The sequence below is a fragment of the Corvus kubaryi genome, unplaced genomic scaffold, assembly GCF_017639235.1.
Source record: "Corvus kubaryi isolate FWS band 111438036 unplaced genomic scaffold, C.kubaryi_AGA036_p1.0 37334, whole genome shotgun sequence".
Taxonomy (NCBI): domain Eukaryota; kingdom Metazoa; phylum Chordata; class Aves; order Passeriformes; family Corvidae; genus Corvus; species Corvus kubaryi.
The window spans coordinates 14553755-14576221 of NW_024581108.1; the positions used below are offsets into that span (position 1 = coordinate 14553755).

The 22467-nt window shown below is 38.0% G+C and overlaps 2 protein-coding genes across 15 annotated transcripts in view; one reads left to right on the top strand and one right to left on the bottom strand.

The window, feature by feature from the left end:
* FUBP1 (far upstream element binding protein 1) overlaps window positions 1-19031 on the top strand; it is a 43011-nt gene extending 23980 nt beyond the window's left edge. For 5 of the 7 annotated variants that reach the window (XM_042030417.1, XM_042030418.1, XM_042030414.1 and 2 more), the window contains one exon: window positions 9366-10312. In XM_042030417.1, the coding sequence (XP_041886351.1) occupies window positions 9366-9383 (18 nt within the window). In that variant the 3' untranslated portion in view covers window positions 9384-10312. Of the gene's footprint in view, window positions 1-9365; window positions 10313-14686 lie in introns of those variants that run through there. The other 2 variants (XR_006016477.1, XR_006016476.1) reach the window with 1 other exon arrangement.
* NEXN (nexilin F-actin binding protein) lies at window positions 214-15951 on the bottom strand. 8 transcript variants are annotated; one of them, XM_042030403.1, is made up of 13 exons: window positions 15880-15951; window positions 14616-14807; window positions 14393-14474; window positions 14158-14306; window positions 12739-12780; window positions 11428-11622; window positions 11175-11348; window positions 8651-8836; window positions 4540-4737; window positions 3008-3229; window positions 1737-1922; window positions 804-1161; window positions 214-695 (listed from the first exon to the last, which is right to left on the bottom strand). In XM_042030403.1, the coding sequence occupies exons 1-13, from the start codon at window positions 15904-15906 to the stop codon at window positions 682-684; spliced, it is 2025 nt and encodes a 674-aa protein (XP_041886337.1). In that variant the 5' UTR covers window positions 15907-15951; the 3' UTR covers window positions 214-681. The 8 variants fall into 8 exon arrangements, with proteins under 8 accessions (XP_041886337.1, XP_041886336.1, XP_041886342.1 ...); XM_042030402.1 differs by having other exon boundaries at window positions 4540-4740; XM_042030408.1 differs by lacking the exon at window positions 14616-14807.
* Window positions 19032-22467: the final 3436 nt, after the last annotated feature.

Below are 22467 nucleotides of genomic sequence, written 5' to 3' on the forward strand. Positions count from 1 at the left end.
CAATCATAGATGTCACCACCTGTTCCCATGCCATTTAATCAATGAAAAAACCCCAAGTTTTACAAGCAAGTGTTGGTACTTTGAAGACTACTACAAACCTAAGGGAGATATGTTTTTATTTGAGATGATCAGCTGCATAGGTCGATCAGAGCAGAACAGTTTCAATGCAAGCCCATTTTAAAACAAAAGAAGTAATGCTCCTTGAAGCAGTGATGAGCAGTTATGTCATCTTTTATTCTTCAAAAATAGTACACTTGGGTTTTTGAAAATCATCAATAAGTATTTCCTTTGCCAGTTCAGCGCCTCTGGGATAAAGTAAAACAGCTTAAATATTCAGTGCTCATGCAAGATACACCAGTAGATTGACACTACTACACAAGTTTCCAGATCATGTATTCAGCTTTATTCTGTTACACAACAGTTGGTCTTCAAATGCTGGAGCACTATGGTAATTCAGCTTTTTCCTTTAGTTGATCTTTCATACATTGATTTCTTCTTTTTAGCCTTTGATACTAATTTTTGCATTGAGTAGGGAACTCTCACAATTTGAAGGGTGTTCTTATCTGATGCAGGAATGACAAATCAATGCACATCCTTGCTTTCTTTAGTTGGCCCCATCAGAGAAAGAGATAATGCAGTAAGAAAGTTGAGGGGAAGAAAGATTCCAGCTAAAGTAGAGCATTAGTAGTCATCAGCTAGGAGACAGAAAAAGGGTTAAGAGAGACAGGTAGTTAGATTTTCATAACAGGAAAGATGCAAGAAGACTATTTGGGAATTAAGCAAATTAAAATGCTAGCTCTTACTTTCAATGGTGAGAATACAGGTGCTAGCAGCTGAGCCTCTGTTGTTGACTGCTTTACACATATATTCTCCTTCATCTTCTGGGAAGGTTTCTGGCAAGTAAAGGCAGTAGGTTTCTCCTCTTTCAATGTATTGATAGTCCTCAGAGTCCTGCAACATTTCCCCTTCAAACCACCATGTAACTTCAGGTTTTGGTTCTCCAGTAATTTTAACTGTAAATCTCACTGGCTCGCCATCAACTACTGATGTGTTTTTCAGTGACTTCTTGAACCAAGGAGCTCCAGATCGAGCTTGATCCTCATCTTCACAAGTAGAACCATTAACAATGCTTCCCTCTTCTTCTTCTTCCTCTTCCCTTTTCTGTTTTAAAATAAGTTGATTTAGAGCATATAAAGTGGCAATAGTACTATGACTGCTAGTGATAACATACTTGATTACAAGTTACTGTGTTTCTGAGAAGGGGAAATTCCACATCTGTCCTCACTATGTAACAATGCACCCAATCTGGATATGCCACAGACAGTAAAATGCATTTTAATGAGGCTGGAATGTTAGTGTAGAATACAGGCATGAATGTCAATTCCATCTTCACGTTATTCAAGGGATGACATGACCTTTCTTCGCAGTGTCTCATACTCTTCTGCAAATGTTCAGGCCAGGTTGGATGGAGCTTTGAGCAACCTGATCTAATAGGAGGTGTCCCTGGCTACATCAGGGGATGTAGATGATCTTTAAGGTTCCTTCAACCCAAACCATTCCTTCTTATTATGGGGAGTATGTGAAAACACCAAAAGCAATTTTATATTATTGCAACAATTCCTAGCACCTGCTAGAAGGAGTAAAACATTCGTTTTTGTATCTGGTAGTGTTGCCAACAGTGGTAAGCTAAGTTAAATGACACTTACGACTGGAGAATATTATTTTGCAATTTATACCTTCTGTAATGCTGCGTCAATTTCTTTTTGTTCAAACTGCATGCGTAGTAATTTCTGTTCCTCAATCCTCCTCTGCTCCTCTTCTTCTCTGGCTCTTGCCATTTGCTCAAAACGAGCCTTCATGTTTACTTTGTGAGTAAATGGAGCCTCAGATTTCTTGGCTGGTGTCACGTCTACGTCATCATCCTTGGGGGAAAAAAATAATTAAAAACAGGACTTAACTGTTACTTATTACCTTTATCATATATATGATAATAAAACTAGTTTTGTGTTCCCAGAGGTTTTTTTTAACTGAGCAAAGCCACACAGAAACGTGGGGTTTTTTCAGAAGTTTGTTTAATGAGTGTAGGGTAAGTCTCGTAATAGTTCATCTCAGGGATAGGACAAGATTTTGGCAAAAGAATTTCAAAAATCATAGGTAAAAAAAATATTCCTAAAGTTTTATTGATCTAGAAATTGAGCACTTCCTGGCAATTGTAAATCCTCAGTGACTGGAGTTTTATGCCATTGATATGAGCATAGGTTCAACACCTAACATGGTTGACCTCATGAAAACAATTCGTGTCAATCACTAAGTTAAAAGCTCAAAAATAGGACAGGCTTTGAGCTGATGCTGAACTGACTGTTGTGGAAAAGAGCCAGAATGGGGCTCAGATCAGGCTTGGTACCGTTAAAATTTTATGCTCCGTCTACAAAAGTTCACACTGGGCTCGTGGATCACAGGCCAGTTTGTCGGTGGGCTACACTGACAGCTCCATTTCTTGGGGTTTCCCCTTTGAAAAACTCAAGGTTCTGGTCTGAAGTGTAGGGAATGAGTATACATGACAGAGACTTGATCTTCAAATGGTATCGTTTGAGTTTGGTAATTGAATTTTTTATTCAATTCATGCAGTAGAGAATGAATTAGGACTTCAGAAGGAGAAGCAATTCAAGTGATGATTAATAGGTAATTCTCAGATACAGATGTTTTAAACCCTCAGACTGGCAGGTTTCAGATTAAGATGCTGAATTGAGGGCTTTGAGCAGAAAAGCAGATCTCTGCTTGACCAATGACTGATAATAAACTGGTGCTGTTTCTTTTAGGGATGCTGAGGTGTGATATCCTTAAGCATCCAAAGGAGGGAAGAGGAAAGAAGGGAAAACATAATTTTGGAAACAGCAAAATTTGATGAAAGCAGCAGCATTGCCTACTCCTGGATCATTAGTGTGCTGTCCTGGATCATTAGTGTGCTGGTTAAGTGTATCATTAACATACACAGAATGGAACTTACCTCTTGAAATTTTTCAGCTTCCCTTTCTCTTATTTCTTCATCCATTGCTCTTCTCTTTGCTCGCTCTTCTTCAATCTTCTTCTGTATTTCTTCTTGAGACAATTGTCCTATTTTTTCAAACTTGCTTTTTAAGTTCTTTGCCTGAATAGAACCGCTTCTTTTTAGCTTCATTAATTCTTCATATTCTTTGCTTAGCTCAAAAGTTTCAGACTCTTCTTCCAGCTGTTAAGAAATTACAGAATGTTTAAGATGGAAAATGCCCTCGTTATTTTTATTACCTGTTCTCCCCACAGATGGTATAATTCAATACATTACAGTTCTCTTAGTTATTTGAAATCAGTACAGAGACCTTTCCCCTCTAATTTATTTTTTCCTTGCTATCTCATGATGAATGCGTTTGTATCATAACTAGATAGAGTTTAAAGTATCTTGCTTGAATATGCCCTTTGTTCAAGGGTGGCTGTCAATAAACTGCCCTTCGCAGACTCAGAAAACCAGACACTGACCAATACAAAAAACTTGCTTACCCAGAATACAGAATTCACTTCTATTTACTTGCAATATGAAGTAATCCTCTAAAAGACAGCTGTTTTGTTAAATAAAAAAATACTGCCTTTTAAATCTTTTTTTAATTCAATAAAAAGTAAATGACATTTCAGGATATCGTGGCTGGAAAAGAAAGGGCAGTTGTGGGTCCTGCAGTCAAACCACATCTGAAGTTAAAATTACTGATATTTTTCTCCCTCCTTTTATGACCTCTGACTGATTGTAAAGATGTACATGCATTTTAGCTGGATGTCCCTGTCCCTGCTTCCCCAGGATTACTTGAGAACATCACAAGCTAGAGACTTTATTACTTGCTCAAGCTTTGCAACAAACATAATAAATTAATGCAGTTCCTTAACATTCAAAAGGGAATAATAAAGAATTGCCACCCACAGCCAAACTGAAGTGTAGAGTTCATGAATGTGATGTTTTGAACATTGGGGATGTAAAGCAGATTTTGTGTGTGATTTTTAAAATCATCTGTGACAGTCTTCAAACCCTTGATACCAATCATAAAAAAGTTGAGCACATTGTACTTCTTTTCTCATTAGATAGCACAGTATTTCCCTGTAGAAAAGCAAGAATTTTTCACTTTCCTACTTTTATTTTTGTATTGTCTTTTGGGAACTAGGTATTTCTGTTATCCCAATATCATAAATACTATCTAATCATTTTAGTAATACTCCAGAATTTTCAGAAATTACTGCAAAACCAAGTTACACATTTGTAACTGTAGTTACTTCTAAGGTGGCAAGGGATAAACACATTTTCCTGGTAGATTAGTGATAAAAATATCCTTATATACAATGTTTTAAAAGTAAGGCTTTCTATTTTTCTTTTCCTTTTTCATAATGTTGAATGTATTAATTTAAAATTCCTTTTAAAGGAATTTTTATTTACAGTCTCAAACTTTGAGATTTTAGTAATAAACTGATCTATTTTATTTTTATTCAGAGCATGCTTAACGTATCGTTTGATGTACAAACCTGTCCCATTTCTTGTCTCAGCTGTTGAAATTCTTGCCTTTCCATTTCCAACTTTTGCCTACGCTCTTCTTCTGTGCGCCTCTTTTCTTCTTCCATTTTTTGTCTCAGCAACTCCTCAAAATTAATTTCCAGTTTACCAGGTATGAGAGATTCTTGAGAAAAGGTTTTAAACATTTCTGGTGATTCATCATCCAGCACCTGCTGGAAATTCAGAGCATTAATTATATCTGTGATGAAATCACAGCACTATTCAGACACTTCTGGTACTTAAAGATAAGGGACTGCTTTGTTACATCTGCTCCAGTACAGAAAGATGCACTGTGCCAATGTGGGTATTCCTCTAATGTTGTGGGAGGGAGTGATTTGGGGGGGGTTGTGTTTGACTTTAACTAAATGCTAAACTTTTATAATGAAGATGAAGGTGGTTTTTTAAAAAGCGGTATTTTCCCTCTGCGTGGGAGGATGCCCTCTAAATGGACCTTTAGGACCTGAAGCAATTCATTCTTGTTTACTTCAGACTATCATTAGACAAAATGTTTGTGTTAAAATGTCATTGCTCTTAATGCTGAAGTACATTTATCTGTAATCTTTTTTTAAGCATTCTGAATTACATTCCTGTTCTAAAGCAGTATTAGTATTCCCATTAAGGATAACTGAACAGAACGTTCAGAAGAAGCTCTTCTTTGTGCACAAATTGTTATGCTAAGTTTTGTGGTCAGTTTATTGGTTTATACACCCACCTGCAAGGGTTTCCTCCTTTCCCTATCCTTGTCTGGCTTCAGAGCAGGGTTAGGCTTGGTTGGCATTAGGAGCAGCTGGCCTATCTTTTAGAGTAATTCATAAGATAGTAGGGCCTAGGAAAGGCAGTTTTCATTACTTCCAAAGCAGGAAGTATAAGAACTAGTATTTTATCAGATGGAATGTGTTGAAGTACTAAAATACGAAGCTCAAAACTACAAAAGCAGCCAGTAGTGACAGTGAGTTATGCAGGAATTTTTAAAGTAAGTTTGTGATAAAACTTAAATTAATGTATGTTTGTGCATGTAACTATATAAACTTATTAACAGAGATTGTCTCAACAGGAATGTTCTGTAGGTAAAGGTGAAGTGTACTGATCAGGAGGGTGATACGGCTTATGGCACTATTTAATCATGTTTGAAAAGCCTTGTGGCAAACCTGGGAAAGCTCAATGTGCCCTAAGTTGTAGGCATTTCCAACAGCAGTAATCAGTTGAATGGTGAAGTAATTAAAGGGGCAGCATTTCCATTTGAGAAAGTGTTCTGACTATAAAGGGACAGAAAATAGACATTTGGCACTACTATTTATTGCTACTTACTGCCATTGTAACCCACACTTTTTAGTGCTATTGGTGTCATCTTGGTTCATACCACCCTCTTGACTTACTTTGGCCCATATCTTTATTTGCCATAGTTCTTTCAGTAGTTTTTTAGCCCAATTGCACTCAAATTCTATTCACTACAGCTGTTACTCAGATTTTCCCTCTGAGTAAGCTTACAATTGGACTTCAGCACCACCATTCCTTCCATTCTTCATCTGTTTTGTGTAATACGAGCATATTTGTTGAAATTGTGTTGTGGAGAAGTGAAGTCAAAAAACAAAGCTGTGAACTCTTTCCTCAAGTGAAAACTTTAGTGATGCTGCATAGTTTTTAGAAGCTACCTGTCACTAAGTTAGCAAAGAAACATGAAAGGCTCTTGCTGGTGATGCATTAGTTCATGAGCTCATCACTTCAAGAACATACTGAACCTGAGTGACCAGGAGAAGCATCAATTCAGAATTTGCCCATAAGTGCTTGAAAGCTGTGCTTGTGAGCAAGCACTAGCAGCTGTCTCTGTATTTCTGACTTAGTTATGAAAAGACAGTGAGCCACCTTCTCCCTGGCTAAAAACCCAAAGATTCAGCGGAGTTGTGTGATGTACAAAACCCCTGTGATTAAGTCAGTAAATATTTTAGCCATGCTTTTTTTTCCTGCAAAGTGGAAATGGTTGGTTGTGAGAACCATTCCTGTAACAACCATGGTTTGCAACACAGTCAGCAAATATTCAGAGGGCAAACGGGGAAATAATTTTTTTTATTTGTGCTAAGAGAGGTTGTTTTTGCAGTCTCTATTAGAAAAGTACTGTTGGGGACGAAAGATGATTGCATCAGTGTAAAAGTGATCACACTAGTCCTGGGGAGCATGGAAATAGCACAAGGAAGTGTGAAATAGGGAGATCCAAAAGGAAGGTGGCATTTGTGTTTTCCAGCCACAATACTACCATTTCTCTGTGTGTATACTTCCAAAACTAAATTAAAATGAAGGAACAGTAAAAAGTTCCTAGAATAACAGCTTAATGTACATTTTTTACTGTCTTTAAAAGAGAGGACTATTACATTTTTAAACATTTTAGGACATATCTGCATTGCTGCTACATTTTGTAGCCATGGAAAATAAGGAAAACTGTTACAAGTAGTAGAAAATGTAGTATTTGTATTCAGGATGCTACTTAACAGAGAACTTTCAAGTACATAAATGCTGAAAATGTATTTCAGTAATTTTTTCAATTACAAGCCACTTTCACTGTCTGCAGGTAGAGTAGTCACAGTCTCTGTGCTGCATCGGATGGATTGAACCCTGTTTCTTTCCTGGACAGTTGAGTTTAGTTTCTTGCTACACTGAGGCCAAAAAAGACTTTCTCAAGAAAGCAGGAAAAAACAGAAGCAGCACATACTTTCTGTGCTTCCTTTAGTGCTCTACTGCCTTTTCATAAAAATTGTAGTGGCAGAAGTCTCCAGTAGTATTCTTTTGTTTTGGGGGTATTTTTAAATGTTTTTAGGTTCTATTTTCTTTCTTTGGAGATACAGACAGACACACTATTTTTCTGTACAGTATAAAATTAAATTTACATTGTAGCTTCTCTAGGTAGTCTTTCAGCAAACAGGTCTTATCTTTGGCCCAATTTCCAGGCAGAGGGAGCCCTGCCAGCAATATGAGTACTCATACAAAGTTTTCATCTCTCTCACAAGTATTGCTTTGAGTGATTAAGAAAATGTTATTGGGCATGCAGTTGGTCTTTCCCAATTCAATCACAGAGGGCAATGGAGAGAGATGCTACCAGATGACTGGGTTATTCCACAGTTCTAGATTGGCACATCCTGCCTTGCCTTTTGAAACAAGCACTACTTAGTTCTAGTTTATATTTGTGTCATTTAATACTGTATTTGCTGATGTCCACCAAGAAGTAACTGGCTTATACCCAAAAGCCTGCTGAATCTTGGAGGGGTTGGAGTAAGTATGAAGACCACAGTTTAAAGCACTGTGGCTATTTTTTTTTTAAATATAAATAATAGTTGCCACCCTCTGAAACTGGGCATCTTTCTCTCCTTTCAGGTAGTGTATGTGAGTCCTAAGCCCCTGAAAATTTGTCTCCAGTACAATCCTAACTCACACTTTAGAAGTCCTTGCATATGACAGAAATCTGTATTTGTCAAGGGAAGATAGTATTGCAAAGTGTTCTAATGGTAAACACCACAAGTTATTTTTTGTTTTTCTCTGAACAAGCATTAAAAACATCAAGGAGCTGGGTTCAACCTTCTTAATTTTTCCTCCCTAAAGAGCCACAGATTTGTGGCTCTTGCAGTGAGCATTGTACTTGCAGATTTGTACTTGCAGTGAGCATTTTTCTACTATGCCATTAATTGTGATTTAGCAGTGAGAGATGATTGGTGGACACTGTCTAAAGGTAGGGAGATAAACATGGAGATATAAAAGAATTTGCTCTCCCAGAAAAACCCGAACCAACAAACCCTTCTTGTGAAAACGTTTCACTTCCCAAGTTTGTTTCATCTAGCATAATAATACTCACTGGATATAATACCTGGTTTTGACTAAATTATCTGAAATTCTCTCTAGGCTTTCTGTGAGGAGGGATTGTTCTCTGATGATTTTGGGTAGTTTACCCTATTACCTTCTAATAAATAGTAAGGTGAACTAATTAATGAAGGAGTGGAAGCATGTATTCCTAACCTTTATTTAAAGCTTTTTCCCAGCTTCTTTCCAGTTTGCAATTTAGGTAAAAATTAAAGTTTGTGCTGAACCAAAATACCATACCATGTTCTTCCTTGCTTCAGCAAATGCTCTTTTCTCCTCTTCTATGCGTCGTCGTGCATCCTCTTCTGCTTTCCTCTTTTCCTCTTCTCTCCTCTGTCTTTCTATCTCCTCAAAACTGAGTCTGAGTTTACCAGGGCGGAATTCTTTAACAGCGTTTTCAGATTCTTCATCACCACCTTCATTTATCTTAAGGAGAATAGGGAGAGGAAAACATAAAAAGCATTTACCCGAACAAAAAGATATCCTTTACAGTAAATAAATACTCTATTCCTTTCTGATCTTTTATAAATACTGCTTTCTCCTTGGGGGGAAAAAAAATGTATCAAGAGTTAGGTTCCTATGAGAAACATTTTAATCTTTGTTTTAGCTGGGCGGGGAGAAAAGAAATTTTCAGTGTCCTACATTCAGCTTTTATAATTTTAAAAAATCTGTTGAGTGTGTAATTCAAAGAAAAATGTGTTATCAGGAAGAGGCTGGACAATTAAGTACATACTTTATGGTCTCATTGTTGGATCATTTACTGTAAATCACTCTCTATTCACTTCATTTACATCACTTTCATAGACATTTATACCATCAAGTCTTTTTGTTTGTATAGAAATTGTTTTCATCAGTGCACCAGTTAAAGAAATGCTGTAGAGTCTTATAGCAAAACTGAATCAATTAGTATTTTGCTGTTATTCCAGACTGAGATTTTTGTTTCTTTTCCTTTTAGACATTTAATCATCACTGAAGGAAAGGAATTGAGATACTCTGATCTCTTCACTATAGCTTCTGTCCAGTGAACACTCACCTGCTAAGAGAAGCCTGTGGTTTGCAAACTGCAATCAAGAACCCCTTTCAGAGGACATCCCAGAGTACTTTATCTGTTAGTGGAGGAAGTAGACTGGGAACTGTCAGAGTACTGATAATCCAGATCTCTATACTGTGAGCAGCTCTGGGACTGGTAGGTGGGGTAGCCCATTAGGGAATTAGAGAAATCTTTTATTTTATTTGAAATTCATAAGGGAAAAAAATTAAAGAATTGAAGAAAATTAACTGCTGAATTCTTAAGAAAAATGTTTACTTCAAATTTTGACAGCCACTGGTCGACAAGTACAGCTGCATGTTAGAAAATTTCTTTTGATGTGGAGAATTTGTACATTATTTCACATTACTTGATAAATAAATGCATTAACATAAGGAAGAGAGATGTGAACTAATGTTCAGTTAGAACACCTAAGTGACTTCATGAAGTTCACTCTCCTTCAGTTTCTTCCCTCTTCTACTTCACTAGAATCCTTTGCCCGACCCCAAACAAAAAGGAAAAAAGTGCATTATTGACATAATGGCAAAGTTATTGGTGTGAAACAACAGTGATTTATTGGAGGTGGAGATGAAGAAGTAAACAATTTGGGCATCTGCCTAAACCTAGAACTCTCTCAATATGGACCACTTGGGAATTTGTTTGTTTCAGCTTTCTAGAAGTTCTGTGGTGTTGGTTTGGTTTGTTTCTGTAGAATATAAATGTTTTGAATGTTTTTGAAATATAATCAAAACAGTCATCTAGAGCTGTTTTTCCAAGACTGTTCATGCATAATTATACTCTGTTGAAGCTAGCAAATTCCTATAAATAATATTTTCCAAGTTTTTATGTAAGATTAAAATCTCATTTCTTGTTAATCTTGTTTGTATGTGAATTTTGTATGTGAATTAACAAAGTCATAGTGATCATGACTGAACAGGGGAAAAGTATTCAAATACTTCAAAAACGCTATTGGAACTGGAGTATGGTAAAGTGAGGAAATACAGAACTAAACTGTCTGGTTATCTTAGGTTAATACAAAGTGTATGATTCCTTCAGTGTGATCAAAGAAAAAACTATAGTGAGGTCTTTTTATAGCTGATCTAATACAACTCTGACTTATGATAAAGAACACATATGGAGGCAGTTTTCCAAGTAATATAAAACAGGATCTGTGAGCTGCATTTCTGACAATGGGGGGGACTTTATCTAGTAATTTATAGTATGTTGTTGTTTATGTCAGTACATACAAGAGAGCTGATCTTTTTTAGCCTTTCTTCATAAGAGGAGAGTTGTAATTGATGTATATCTTTATCACATTTACAAATAAATATGGGGATAAGAAATAGCATTCTGTTACTATGGAACATTTGCACCAAAAACTGGTTACTGAATCACCTGCAGCACTACTTCAGAACAAAACAGCCAGCTACTCATCTCCTTGAAGGCTTATAGCTTAAGATATTAGAGAGTGTAGATAGAAAACCTACTACGTTGCTGGCAAAATCAAAACACCTGTATTTCTTGGGTTTACTGAAAGAATCTTTAAAGTATTATGCCAGTGTGGTTACTGAGTTAGAGCACAGGTCAAAAATGTCTTTCAAAAATTCATTTTTGGACTCTTAACAGTTGGAAATAAAGTTAAGGAATAAGAAAAAAGAAAAATCCCATACAGGAAAGAATGCAAAAGCATATCCTATGTGCAAATTCTGTACCAACATGAGCATAACTTGGACTTACCATTCGCTGTCTGGCTTCTTCAAAGGCCCGTTTTTCCTCTTCCAAACGCTGCCTTGCTTCTTCCTCTGCTTGCCGCCTTTGATTCTCCTGTCTTTGTCTTTCCAGTTCTTCAAATGTGACTTTCAGCTTACCAGGAGACAGAGGCTCTTGAGTTTCACTGTTTTCATTTTCACCCTGTGTAAGAAAAATGAAATGGTTGTATCTTAAGCCAATAAATATCTATTATATAGGTGGTTGTGGATGACTGGTTTACCTTGACAAATGAAAGGCACTTGGATTCCTTAAGGAATTGGTTTTGTTCCTCATATTTTAGCTTCATCTCTTCATCCTGTGTCTTTCTTTGTTCTGCTCTCTCCTTCCCTGTGTTCTCAGAGTTTATTTTCGTCTTCCCAGGTGTCCTGGTGCTTTTTACAGGCACTACTGTAACTAGCAGTGAATCATCCCCTTCCTGTCCAAAAAGATATTTATTATATTTTCATGAAACTTGACTTCTAGATAAACTCATTTCTTAATGAAATTGATGTTTTAACCTGTGTGCACAAAGCTTCCAAAAGATTTACTTGTGTTGAGTATTAACCACAAGAATAAATCTATCTGCCTGTGGCAGTCACTAGTTTTCTTCTAATAGCTGAAGAGTATCAAGACTGAATTATATTTTAAACATAACTGCTGGCAAATTCCTTGACTTCTTTATAGATTTTCATTAACAGTTAGCTATAAAAACTCAAGGTTTGGAAAAGAACAACTTTGAATAGACAGCAATTGTAACCACACTCTACTTCCAGTCTTTACGTTTATTATGTAAATGATAATAAACTGTGGCTGGAATAAGCCAATACTTCAATAGAGAAATATATAATTTTTAATTTCTAATATACAATTTGTCAGGTAGAGTAATTGTTTTTTGAAGGATGTTGCTGCTTCACATCTATTTTTACAACTTACTTGCCAAAATATATTTTACCCATATTTTTTCATACTGTTGAGTAAGTTAAAACTGATGAAATTGGGGGTTTAAGTTTTTTCTTTCCAAAACTGTAGTAGGAGTGTGATTTTCTTGTGTTAGTGAAAGACAATAGGACCTTTGGTCCCAGCTTTTGAATTTGAACATTTATTTGCAAGACTTAAAACCCATATGGTAAATTAGTAAAAAAATTTAAAAGGTTACTGAGTGAGGTGTTTAAACATCTGCATATTGTCAGAATACCCCTTTAATTTCAAGTTTAAGGCAAAGAGCTTTTAAGATAATTCTTTGCAAAGCCAGAGGACTTAAAAGTATCATTCTCAACAGATATCAAATAATTCTGGTGGCTTTGAATATTTACATTTTAGATGTTTTTAACTAACCACAAAGTATTCATAGTCCAGGCTCTGTTTCAGACTTCAAGATACTGATTTCAAGTACGGATATAGTTCCATAAACATTAAAAATTTGTTAGCTCCTTGGTTGAACTTTAATTAGGTATTTATGTGCTGTTTTCTAAGTTTTCCCAACCCAAATTACAATAATAGAACAAAGTGAATAAAAATGTAGGTGAACATTTCTTTAAAAAAATCTGATTACCTCAGCTGCTGATTCAGTTCCCGTATTGTTAAAGTCATCAATCTATTAAATGAGAATTTCATAGGATTACATTAATTTGGCTCTTTGCCTTAGAGTTGCAAGCATAGAACTGGAAATTCTTTTTGTATCAGTGATATGTATGTGGCACGTAAATTCACAGAGATGGTAATGACAGAACCTCTGTTGGAATACTTCAGATAGGTCAGCTTGTCGAGGAGGAGGCAACAAGACATAAAACATCCCACACAAAGTCTGCTAAAGCATTCCCAACACAGTGTTGAACCAAGAACAGTACTTGAGTTGTCCATTCTTCATTTAAATATTGCAGAATTGTGTAAAAAAAAGAAATGTTTTAAAAAAATCTAAAGCAAAGGTATTGATTATTTCTGATTCAAGTGACATTGTCTTCCCCTCAACTTCTGAAAAAAGCCTAATGCTGTGCTTACTTCCTATGGTGTGTCTATGTTATGGTCTAAAACTCACACAGTTTTAAAAATTCTATGTGTATGTACTTCTGCCTTGCAGGTTAGGTTAAATATATGCTAGATGCAATGCCAATTAAAGTACAGTTTTAACAATGTTAGAAATTCTAGTAGAAAACACTGTCCAAGAACTGACTTCTCCTATAGCACTGTTTTTCATTTCTTACAACAAATTCACACCTGAATGAAGTACTACTATAATTTGGTTAAATAGAAATTTGCCTATGTATTTAGTCTGTCATTTAAATGTTTACTCTTACTGCAGTATTTGCAGCACTGAAGAAAACTTGCAAAAGGAATTAAGTTTGATATCCGTTCACAAAATTCTACAAAAGACAGAATTTGCTTTACTGGCATCAACGAAAGTTGGGAGTCTGTTCATATATATATATATATATGTATATATATGCAATGATGATTCACAAAATGGCAAAGGAATAAAACATGATCTGGATCTTCACGATTTATGATTTTTACTGCATTAGTACTGCATTAGTGTCTTCTCATTTTTGCCTGCCAGTAGCATTTTCTACTACTTCTTGCTTGCCTTAGTTCATGTATCACTGAACTGTATTCACTAATTTATAAGCAAAGGTCGTCTAAAGTAAGAGTTGATAAAATCCAAGAAACATTTTCAAATTAATTTAGTAAACTCACATGCATATGACAACAAAATTTGTGCCTGGTTCCTACCAGGTTTATGCCTGCCCAGTTTCATCTGTAACTCAATTTTAGAGCTTAAAAGAAATTTGGTACTGTAAAGAAATGAAGACTCTCTGAACATTATAGCTCACTTCCACCCCACTGAGCATCTCCCATGTAAATCATGGAAATCACTACTATCAGAAATCTTAAGGTCTAATCTTTCTGATCAATACAAAACATTTTTCACGTTTTTTGTAATTACATCCTGACTGTTGTGATCAGATGAACGTACCTCCTGTGCCTTTTTTGCTAATTCTCTTTGAATTTTTCTTTTCTCAATCATATCTTGTTCAATTCTGCGCTTTCTTTCTTCTTCCGTTCTTTTTCTTTCTTCTTCTTGCCTTTGCTTCTCCATTTCTTCAAACTTGCCTTTAACAGTTCCTGTAGACATGAAATGCACAGCTGAGCAGTTCCATCTCATACTTACCCAGTGAACTCTGTGGCCTTGAAAGTCAGGCCTCTCTTACCTATTAGCTTTGGAACATAACCCTTTTCTATTTTAGATAGTTTGGTGTCATCGTCTTCATCAGATCCAAGCAGTTCTTTCATCTAGTTGATGAAACACAGAAAGAAAACCGTCTTTATAACTTAAATGAAACCCCAATATTACTGTCTTAAAATAATGTAAATAGATTTTCGGATATAATATTAAGTATTAAAATAACATAAAATATTAGCAAAGAAAATAACCTCCTGCTTTCTCCTGTTCCATTCTCTCTCTCTAACATATTGTTCTTTTCTTCTTTGCTTTTCATCTCTAGATCTCCTTTGATTTCTTTCTTCCCTTGCTTTCTGCATAGCTTCAAATTTATCCTTTACATCACCCTTGTGAAGCTTGGGCACATAGGACTTTTGGACGGGTTTAGATGAAGAAAGCAGAATCTTGGTGAAGATATAGAAGAAATGAAGATAAGAAAAAGAAAGTTGAAACAGATGGATAGAAATAATCTGATAGTTGGATTAGAAAGAATGTAAGAACATAAAACAGAAATGCAATTGATATTTTGAACTTTGTGCCACAAGCCATCATCAGTTAAGCATCATTGTATTTGTTCATAAACAGTCATAAATACTAAAATATCCAAAACAATATTCAGCATTATATTAAACTATTAAATTAGATACAGATTTATATTGTTGCTTTCAATCTTAAGCAAACACCAAAGAGATTCTCTGCCCCTAACATTTAAAAGAGATATAAAGACATAGATGTATAATACAATATGTATGGGAGTTTTTCTGCAACACGTCACCAGCCGTCTGTAGTTTTTAAATAAGCAGTAATATTTAAGTTAAAACTTCCAATACATTATATGCTTACTTTTTTACTATTTAGAGAAAACCAGAAGCCCAGTGATTTTATGTTACGAAGTGCAAAGATCACTGGACTATCAGGGCTCTGATGCTGATATAACAAATGGACACTGCTTTGCCAGTGATTACTCTGTGGGTGTCCAAACACCAAAGGTTCCCGCTTTCAGAACTACTGTGAAGTTTTCTCTTTTTACAGTGATGACAACGGGAATGTTCTCAATAAAGTAATACTGAGAAAACTGGCTAAAAACGTTCCATGTTTCATATTTTTCCACCTACACCAGAAGTTTTTGTTCCTGCTACTCAGTAAGTCTATATAGAAGAAGAAAGTAGCCTTGTATATTTACATTTTAGAATCATGCAAATATTACCCAGAATTTCGCCACCAACATTTAAAGCTTCTTCATATTTCGTTGCCTTTATTTTGCCCTCCTCCTTCATGTTTTTCTAATAAGAACATAATTCACATATTCCATCAATCTTACGCTACTTACAAGTCCCCTTTCATTGTCTAAAAATAGTGGCAATACCAGCAGACTTCCAGAATAATTGTCTTTTACAATTATTTCTAATTCTTATTTTTGCAAGCATCAGTTGTAAATTATTACATTGCCTTGATTACTTTAAAATTGGTACATACCTCAGTTTTCTGTGCAATGTCATTCATGGTTACTGTATTGTACTCTGCACCTGGTGTGTTTAAGATGGCTTTCAGTTTCTACCTGAAAGAAACAGTTGTCATTATATTCCTTTCTTTTCCTTTTAAATGATGCTTTAACCATCTTCCTGTAAATAAGTTTGCATAGGCTGAAATTGATGTATCACAATTTCACTTGGTCCTCTGAGGCTTTTGAAGACATGAATAGGTTCTAAGTATGCCACAGTAATTAAAAGAACAAGCTTATGATTCACTATTCATGCTCATAACTCCTCTGTATAGTCCTAGGTATTGGGTTTTAATTTCCATTTAAAAAAACTAACAACTTGGAGCCAAACTCTGGCTGCCCTGGCTGGTTGTTGCAAAACTGCTGTTCCCGGTGCTCAGGGCAGCAGAAGGAATGTCCCCGCAGCTCCGGGCCGAGCTGTGAGCCGGGGCTGCGACTGCAGGAGCTTTGCCAGAGCTCAGGCCAGGAGCCCCCGGCCTCCCCGCGCTGCTGCTTCGCCCTTGTGCGGCTGCAGGAGGAGAGATGGGCCGGGGGAGCCACCTGCGTGTCACTGCCGCAGCCGCATCTCCGGCCCGCGGCAAGGCTCTGCCCTTCACCCAACGCACGGCTACAAAGTAATGCTTTCCCTTCCCCGAGGGCTGTTCTCCAGGGAAAAGTAGTGCTAAAAACTATGAAATGGGATAGGTAAGCCACATACAGATAAAGTATTTATATAATTTGTGATGTGGAAATTGCATAGCATTTTTTAAAGGAAAATTGTTAGAAATTTTAAAGTACACTCTTTACTAGGAAACTAACAGAAAGGCACTTTCTCTTCTTTTTTCTTTTCTTTTAAACTTCAGATCTATCAGAGCTTGTGAGAGGAAGGAAATCATGACATGACTCCAGTGCTACTGCTGTCCGTATTGTATCGATCCTCTGAGTCCCAGGAAAGCCTAAAAACTCAGTGTGCCAAACATGGTAAAAATAAGGGCTCAAAGATTCGAAGGAAAAATGCTGCAAAAGTAGCTTACCACTGGAAGGGACTTCTCACTTGTCGTTTAGAGGAACTGAAGTCAGGGATTTTCATGATATGGAAAGCTAAACTCTTACTCTTCAAATTCTCTAATTCTTAATTGCAAACAGATTATGAACACAGAAACATTTATGTGGTTTTAAAAATAATTAATATTAAGAGTTGTTTTCATGTAAACTCTTCAAAAATACACCAACATCACCAATGGTCACCAGCACTGCTATAGCTTCGCAGATAGAATGGGATTCTAAGATATCTTGGGATGTTTTTCCCAATGAAAGCAGTCACAACATATGAAGCAAGAGCATTTAGCTGCCAACGCTTGCCCTGATTTACAAATTCTAAACTCTTCAAATTTGGCTTCAACAGGGAAGTTCTGGAGAGCACTTTGGTGTTCCCTTTCAACAAGTTAGTATGGAAAGTCACACCACCCCCACCCCACTCCCTCATTTGTAGACTGATAGGAATCCAAGGCATCTCAGTTTCTCACTTGTGAACACATGAACATATAATCACTAAGTGGCAGTTCCTATTGAGATTGTTTCAGGTCAGCAATAGCATGTTAGAATTGTGTGGAGTCTAGAAAGGCAAGTAATTGCATCAGCATTCTGTAGCCTCAGGGTCCCTATAGGCTTTACCATACACTTGTACACTGTGCAGGATTTGCACATCTTTATAAGCTTTAGCTGATTTCTATGCATATAAGTAAAATCTCCACTGTGATCAGTATAACCTTAAAACTACTTAAAATCTTTTGACTTCTGTATTTTCATAAGCAGGTCTTAGAGACAGTTCTCTGATCTCTTCTTTTGCTACTCCGTTCTTTTAATGGCTCCTTCCCTACTTGGGGCTGGCAACCTTTAGCCTTGTACTTTACAAACAGCAGCTGACTCAAAGGTTTACTGCAGGAACCCATCAGAAAACAAAGGATTGTCATGAGCTGGTGCAATCCTTGCTCTGAAGTAGCCTGGGACATAGAGACCTTTTACCCTTGACATGGGGCTGGAGCAGAGAAGGAAGACCCAAAGATAATCTGTCACAAGAAATTCTGTTTCACCTCAACACCTCAAGGTAAGGTTACCACTAATCTTGACCACAGCAGTGTACCCCATAGACAGGGCTACATCCTAAAGTCATTTGAAAACTGACTATTCCAAAGTCTGGTTTATTACGTGCAATTAATTGTAAGAAGATTATATTCATGAGTCAAGACTTTGTCTTGAACCTTTCTGATAGCTCCAATTACCTGAACCTCTTAACAGTGGGATAACAAATCTCAAATTTTCCCTAAAAGTGTGAATGTTGGAAGAAATTTTCTTTGCAAATTCCTGCTGTCTGAACTTCCAAAATAGTGCCAGTCCAACAGGTTGTGGGCCTTCAAGATGGCAGATATATTTCTGCCATTTGGAATATTGCCCTATCTGCTATTACTTTAGGCTGCTTTCCAGTTCATTGGCATCACTAACTCTTAATATGTTTGAAGGTTAGCCAGCTGGCTCTAAGGCATTTTGCCTCTACAGGTCATCCTACCTCCACCTCTGATGCTAAAAGATATTGATACAAAGCACCAGCGCATTGCTAAACATGATACCACCCATGTTTCACTTTCATCCCTCTCCATGGCCACTAAACCTTGAGCAGGACCAGCAGCTGGACCCTGCCTCAGGCACCCCTCAGGGCAGATGAGTCATTTCCGATAAAGACGATACAAAATCTTTAAGAAAAAAAGAAGCACTCCTTGAGTTTTGGGTTGGGTCTGTGAGGGAGTGGCCACAGCTTCGGGAAAAACCATTGTGGACTGAAGCTCCTTTGTATCTGCCTCACCATCAGGAGAGGAGCACAGTCAATGAATTGGTGCTGAGAAAACCCAAGTGGCTACATCAGAAGTCCTGACACCTACAAATCGTGGAAGAACAGTGCCTTCTTCATCTGCCAATAGCTTTGCAAAAGTACGCAGTAATAGATTTTCCAACCCAAGAAACCTTGACCTACTAATTCTCTTTTAGATGAACTAGTTATATTTTTAAGTTGTGCATTTATATATGTATGTATTCTTGTTTTGTATTTTCCCAGAGTTCAACTAATAAAAGCAATTCTTATTTTTTGAGACAACGCAAGTCTTCCTGTTTAGTTTCTTACTTCAGAAACTATTTCTCCTATTACAAAGCTGTCCAGTCTTAATATTCAGTCTCATCTTTTATTTCCCACGATCAACATACCTCAGCAGAAGCTGTAAGAGCTCTTCACTGAGGCTTCTCACTCAAAAAAAACCCCAGACTATAATTTTGAACATGACCATGATCAAAAAATGAGTTCAGCTTGTTACCCTTTGCACACCCAGTCTCATCTGACATCCAGCATTCACCTGATGGTAGTGTAATTTCTTTTCTCTCCACGTTTTACCTTTCCTACAATTAAATGACACATCATTGATAATGTTGGTCTGGTGTTAAAATGTTTATACTGAAAGTACCAGACTACAGGGCCCCTTTGCAAGGTCCACTCCTCAAGAAAAATTTGACTTGCATCCAGTGATCGATGGTTGTACCTCTGGAATTGGAATGAAGAGAAAATGCCATTAGACTTGACTGGCTGTAATGCAGAGAGGGATCTCTAAGTTCAAGTGAAAATTTAATACAAACCAGTAATGCATAGGACACTAGGCAGCAGATTAGAAATATTCTGTAAAAAGATAAATTACTGTTTTCAAACATCTTACTCATTTACAGTAAATAGACAAGCAATCACTTCTGATATGTCTTGACCTGTTACAATCATAGCACTTTTTCAACTTTTCATGCAGCCTCCCTAAAATTTTACTTCAGGCAAAAAAAAGTCAAAAAAGAAAACCATTCAGGGGACACAGAAAGTTTGATGGCTCACAAGTCCCAAAATCCATCTCCTTAAATTTAATTAATTTCCATTTCTGAAAGCAGGTCAGAGTCCTCAATTGATCAAAAAAAGTTGTGCAGCTTTAACCAGATTAAAAAAAAACCTTCCCATAAATAATAAAATTCCCTTTCTTTTAAAATATTCTTGTTTTTCAGGGGCATGATAAACATCCTCACATGAGACACAAAAAATACCAGCACTTCCCTGAACTGAACACCACTCTTTACAATAGGAGTATGAAGTCAGGACTTTAGAAAAAGGTCCTGTTCCTCTGTGATTTCTCCTTTCGGGAGGCCCCCTGCTCTCCTACTGGGTACTGTGAGTTATAAATAAGCCCTTCATGGCACAGTCTAAGTTACATTTACCATCTGTCTCCTCTTTGTGATCTACTTGCAGGGAAGACTCCATCATACGAGAAAACCATACTGTGAGAGTTGGAAACTCACTACTTGCAGCCAAAGCACCAAGGAGAGGCAAACAGTCCACAGCATTGAAATAGTTAACAAAATATTAAACAGAACTGGAAAGAGGAGGGGAAATGGGCATCATTTATGTCCTCCCTGTAACTGGTCTGGAATGACACTACCAGTTGTTGTACCAAATTACAGATACTGAAGGAGATACTAAAATTATCATGCATAGGGGAAGATCCTGAGCTGGCATCAACCATCAGCTCCACTGAAGCCAGTGAGTTATGACAATCAATACCAGCTGTCTAAACTTCACAGTTTGTATAAATACAAAATGCAAAACTACTTCCACTCACTAGTATTTCCTTCATTAAGTCTTTACAATTAAAGACCAGAATGCTTACCAACAAGTGACCCAGATAATTTAATTTCGAACACAATATTTTCCTCAATCTTTGAATTTATCACACTTCAATATTTATTGAGAGTCCCATTTTGTTGTAGAGCAGTCCTTGCAGGTAGGGTGTCATTTATAAAAACACACTTCTTATGAAGGATGCCTAAGTTTTATATAGCTATAAACACTCCTAATGCAACAGTGCCATTCAGCCCGACTGTTAAAAGAATGTAATCACCCTTCTCTGTACAAATGGTCTGTTGATTCCTTACTCTCTTCACATGCTATTACGGGGTACACAGGCTCCAGAGCAAATGTGGTGGGAGTTCAGAGACTGCTCTGGTAATGGGGAAGTCCTGCTGGGATCTTCTGGCCCATGATTTCATGTTCCATGGTACCTGCTGATCCTAATTGCAAGTGGCATTAAATTGTGAACTGAGGTCTCCAGGACAAAAATCAGTATATTCTGCCCCACACCACAGTTCCTCCATTCCCTGCTGTGTCACGGCAGCTGAAGATGAACCATTTGCTTTGTTGACTTCACTGACAGGACTTCAAAGATCAAGGTAATCCAAATACTGGACATGAGGCGCTATTGCAATTTGTATCTTCCCTGCTGACAGGACACAGCCTTTCTGCCTCTTCTCAGAAATGCTCTTGGCCAACCCAGACTGAAGCCAGGGTGGTCACCCAGAGTGGTCATGGCCCGAGCTCTGCCTCCACCACAAAGGAGAGGTCTCCAGGGCTTCCTAGAGATACGCTGCTGCTTCCCCTTGAGCAACCCCACCGTGCTGGTGGTGCTGATGCCTGTAAAAGCTGGATCATGAGTACCACCTTCACCTGAGCAGGTATGGGTGCCTTTGGTGCAGGGGTCACTTCCATTGCCTCCTGCACTGCTCTCCCAATGCCAGGAGCTTTCCCCACTGCCTCCCCACAGCCAGTCTGACCACAAGTATTCCTTACTAATGTCTTAAACCATCTACACAGCTTTCATAGTTCACCAGACTGTGCTTTCTACATATACCAGTCATATTCTCATACTTCTGCATGCTCCTTAATTGATGCAGTTGGCCCTCCTATGACTAATTATAATTCATAATTTCATTTCACTGCACAATTTTCTAGGAGATCTAATGTCTCTTAAGACCTGAGATCTAAGGTTGAGTACTATGTTTTCTACCATACTTTCTGATTAATCTTTGAAATTCCGACATGCTTCATTAAACACGCTTTTTTCGACATTTGTTGGCTAAAAAGAAGCCCTTATTTACCGAAAACAAACGTGATAATAAATAGTTTGCAAGCTGTCCCAGAAGCCGAATATTTTCTTCCAAGCCACTCTGTTTTACCGCCATCACTTCAGGGTGAAGCAGAACCAATGGACGCACTCAGCGTGCCCTCGCTGCTGAAGACCACACCAACAAAACTGAACTCCTCCGCATGTCGACACGCGGTTTATGAAAATCGGGGATTTATGGGATTTTAAACTAATTTTTATGAGCCGCACATCACCCACCGCGGGTCCCTCACGCCAGGGCGGGACGGCCCTCCCGGGCTCCGCGTCCCCGGGGCCGCCTCAGCGGGGCGGCGGCGGGCAGAGCCCCGCGCACGGCGGCGGCTTCGGTTAAACCGCTGCTCAAGCGCCCGGCCCCGGCCCCTGCCGGCACCGCTCCCGCTCGGCTGCGGCTACACCGCCCCCGGGCGCTGCCCCTCCCGGGCCCTCCCCGCCGCCGCCCGGCTCCCGGCGGAGAGAGGACACGGCGCTCCCGCCGAGGGTCCGGCCGAGGGGCGCCGCGGGCAGCGGGGCCGGGCAGGCGGCCCCATCCCCAGCCCCGCCGCACGCCGGGGC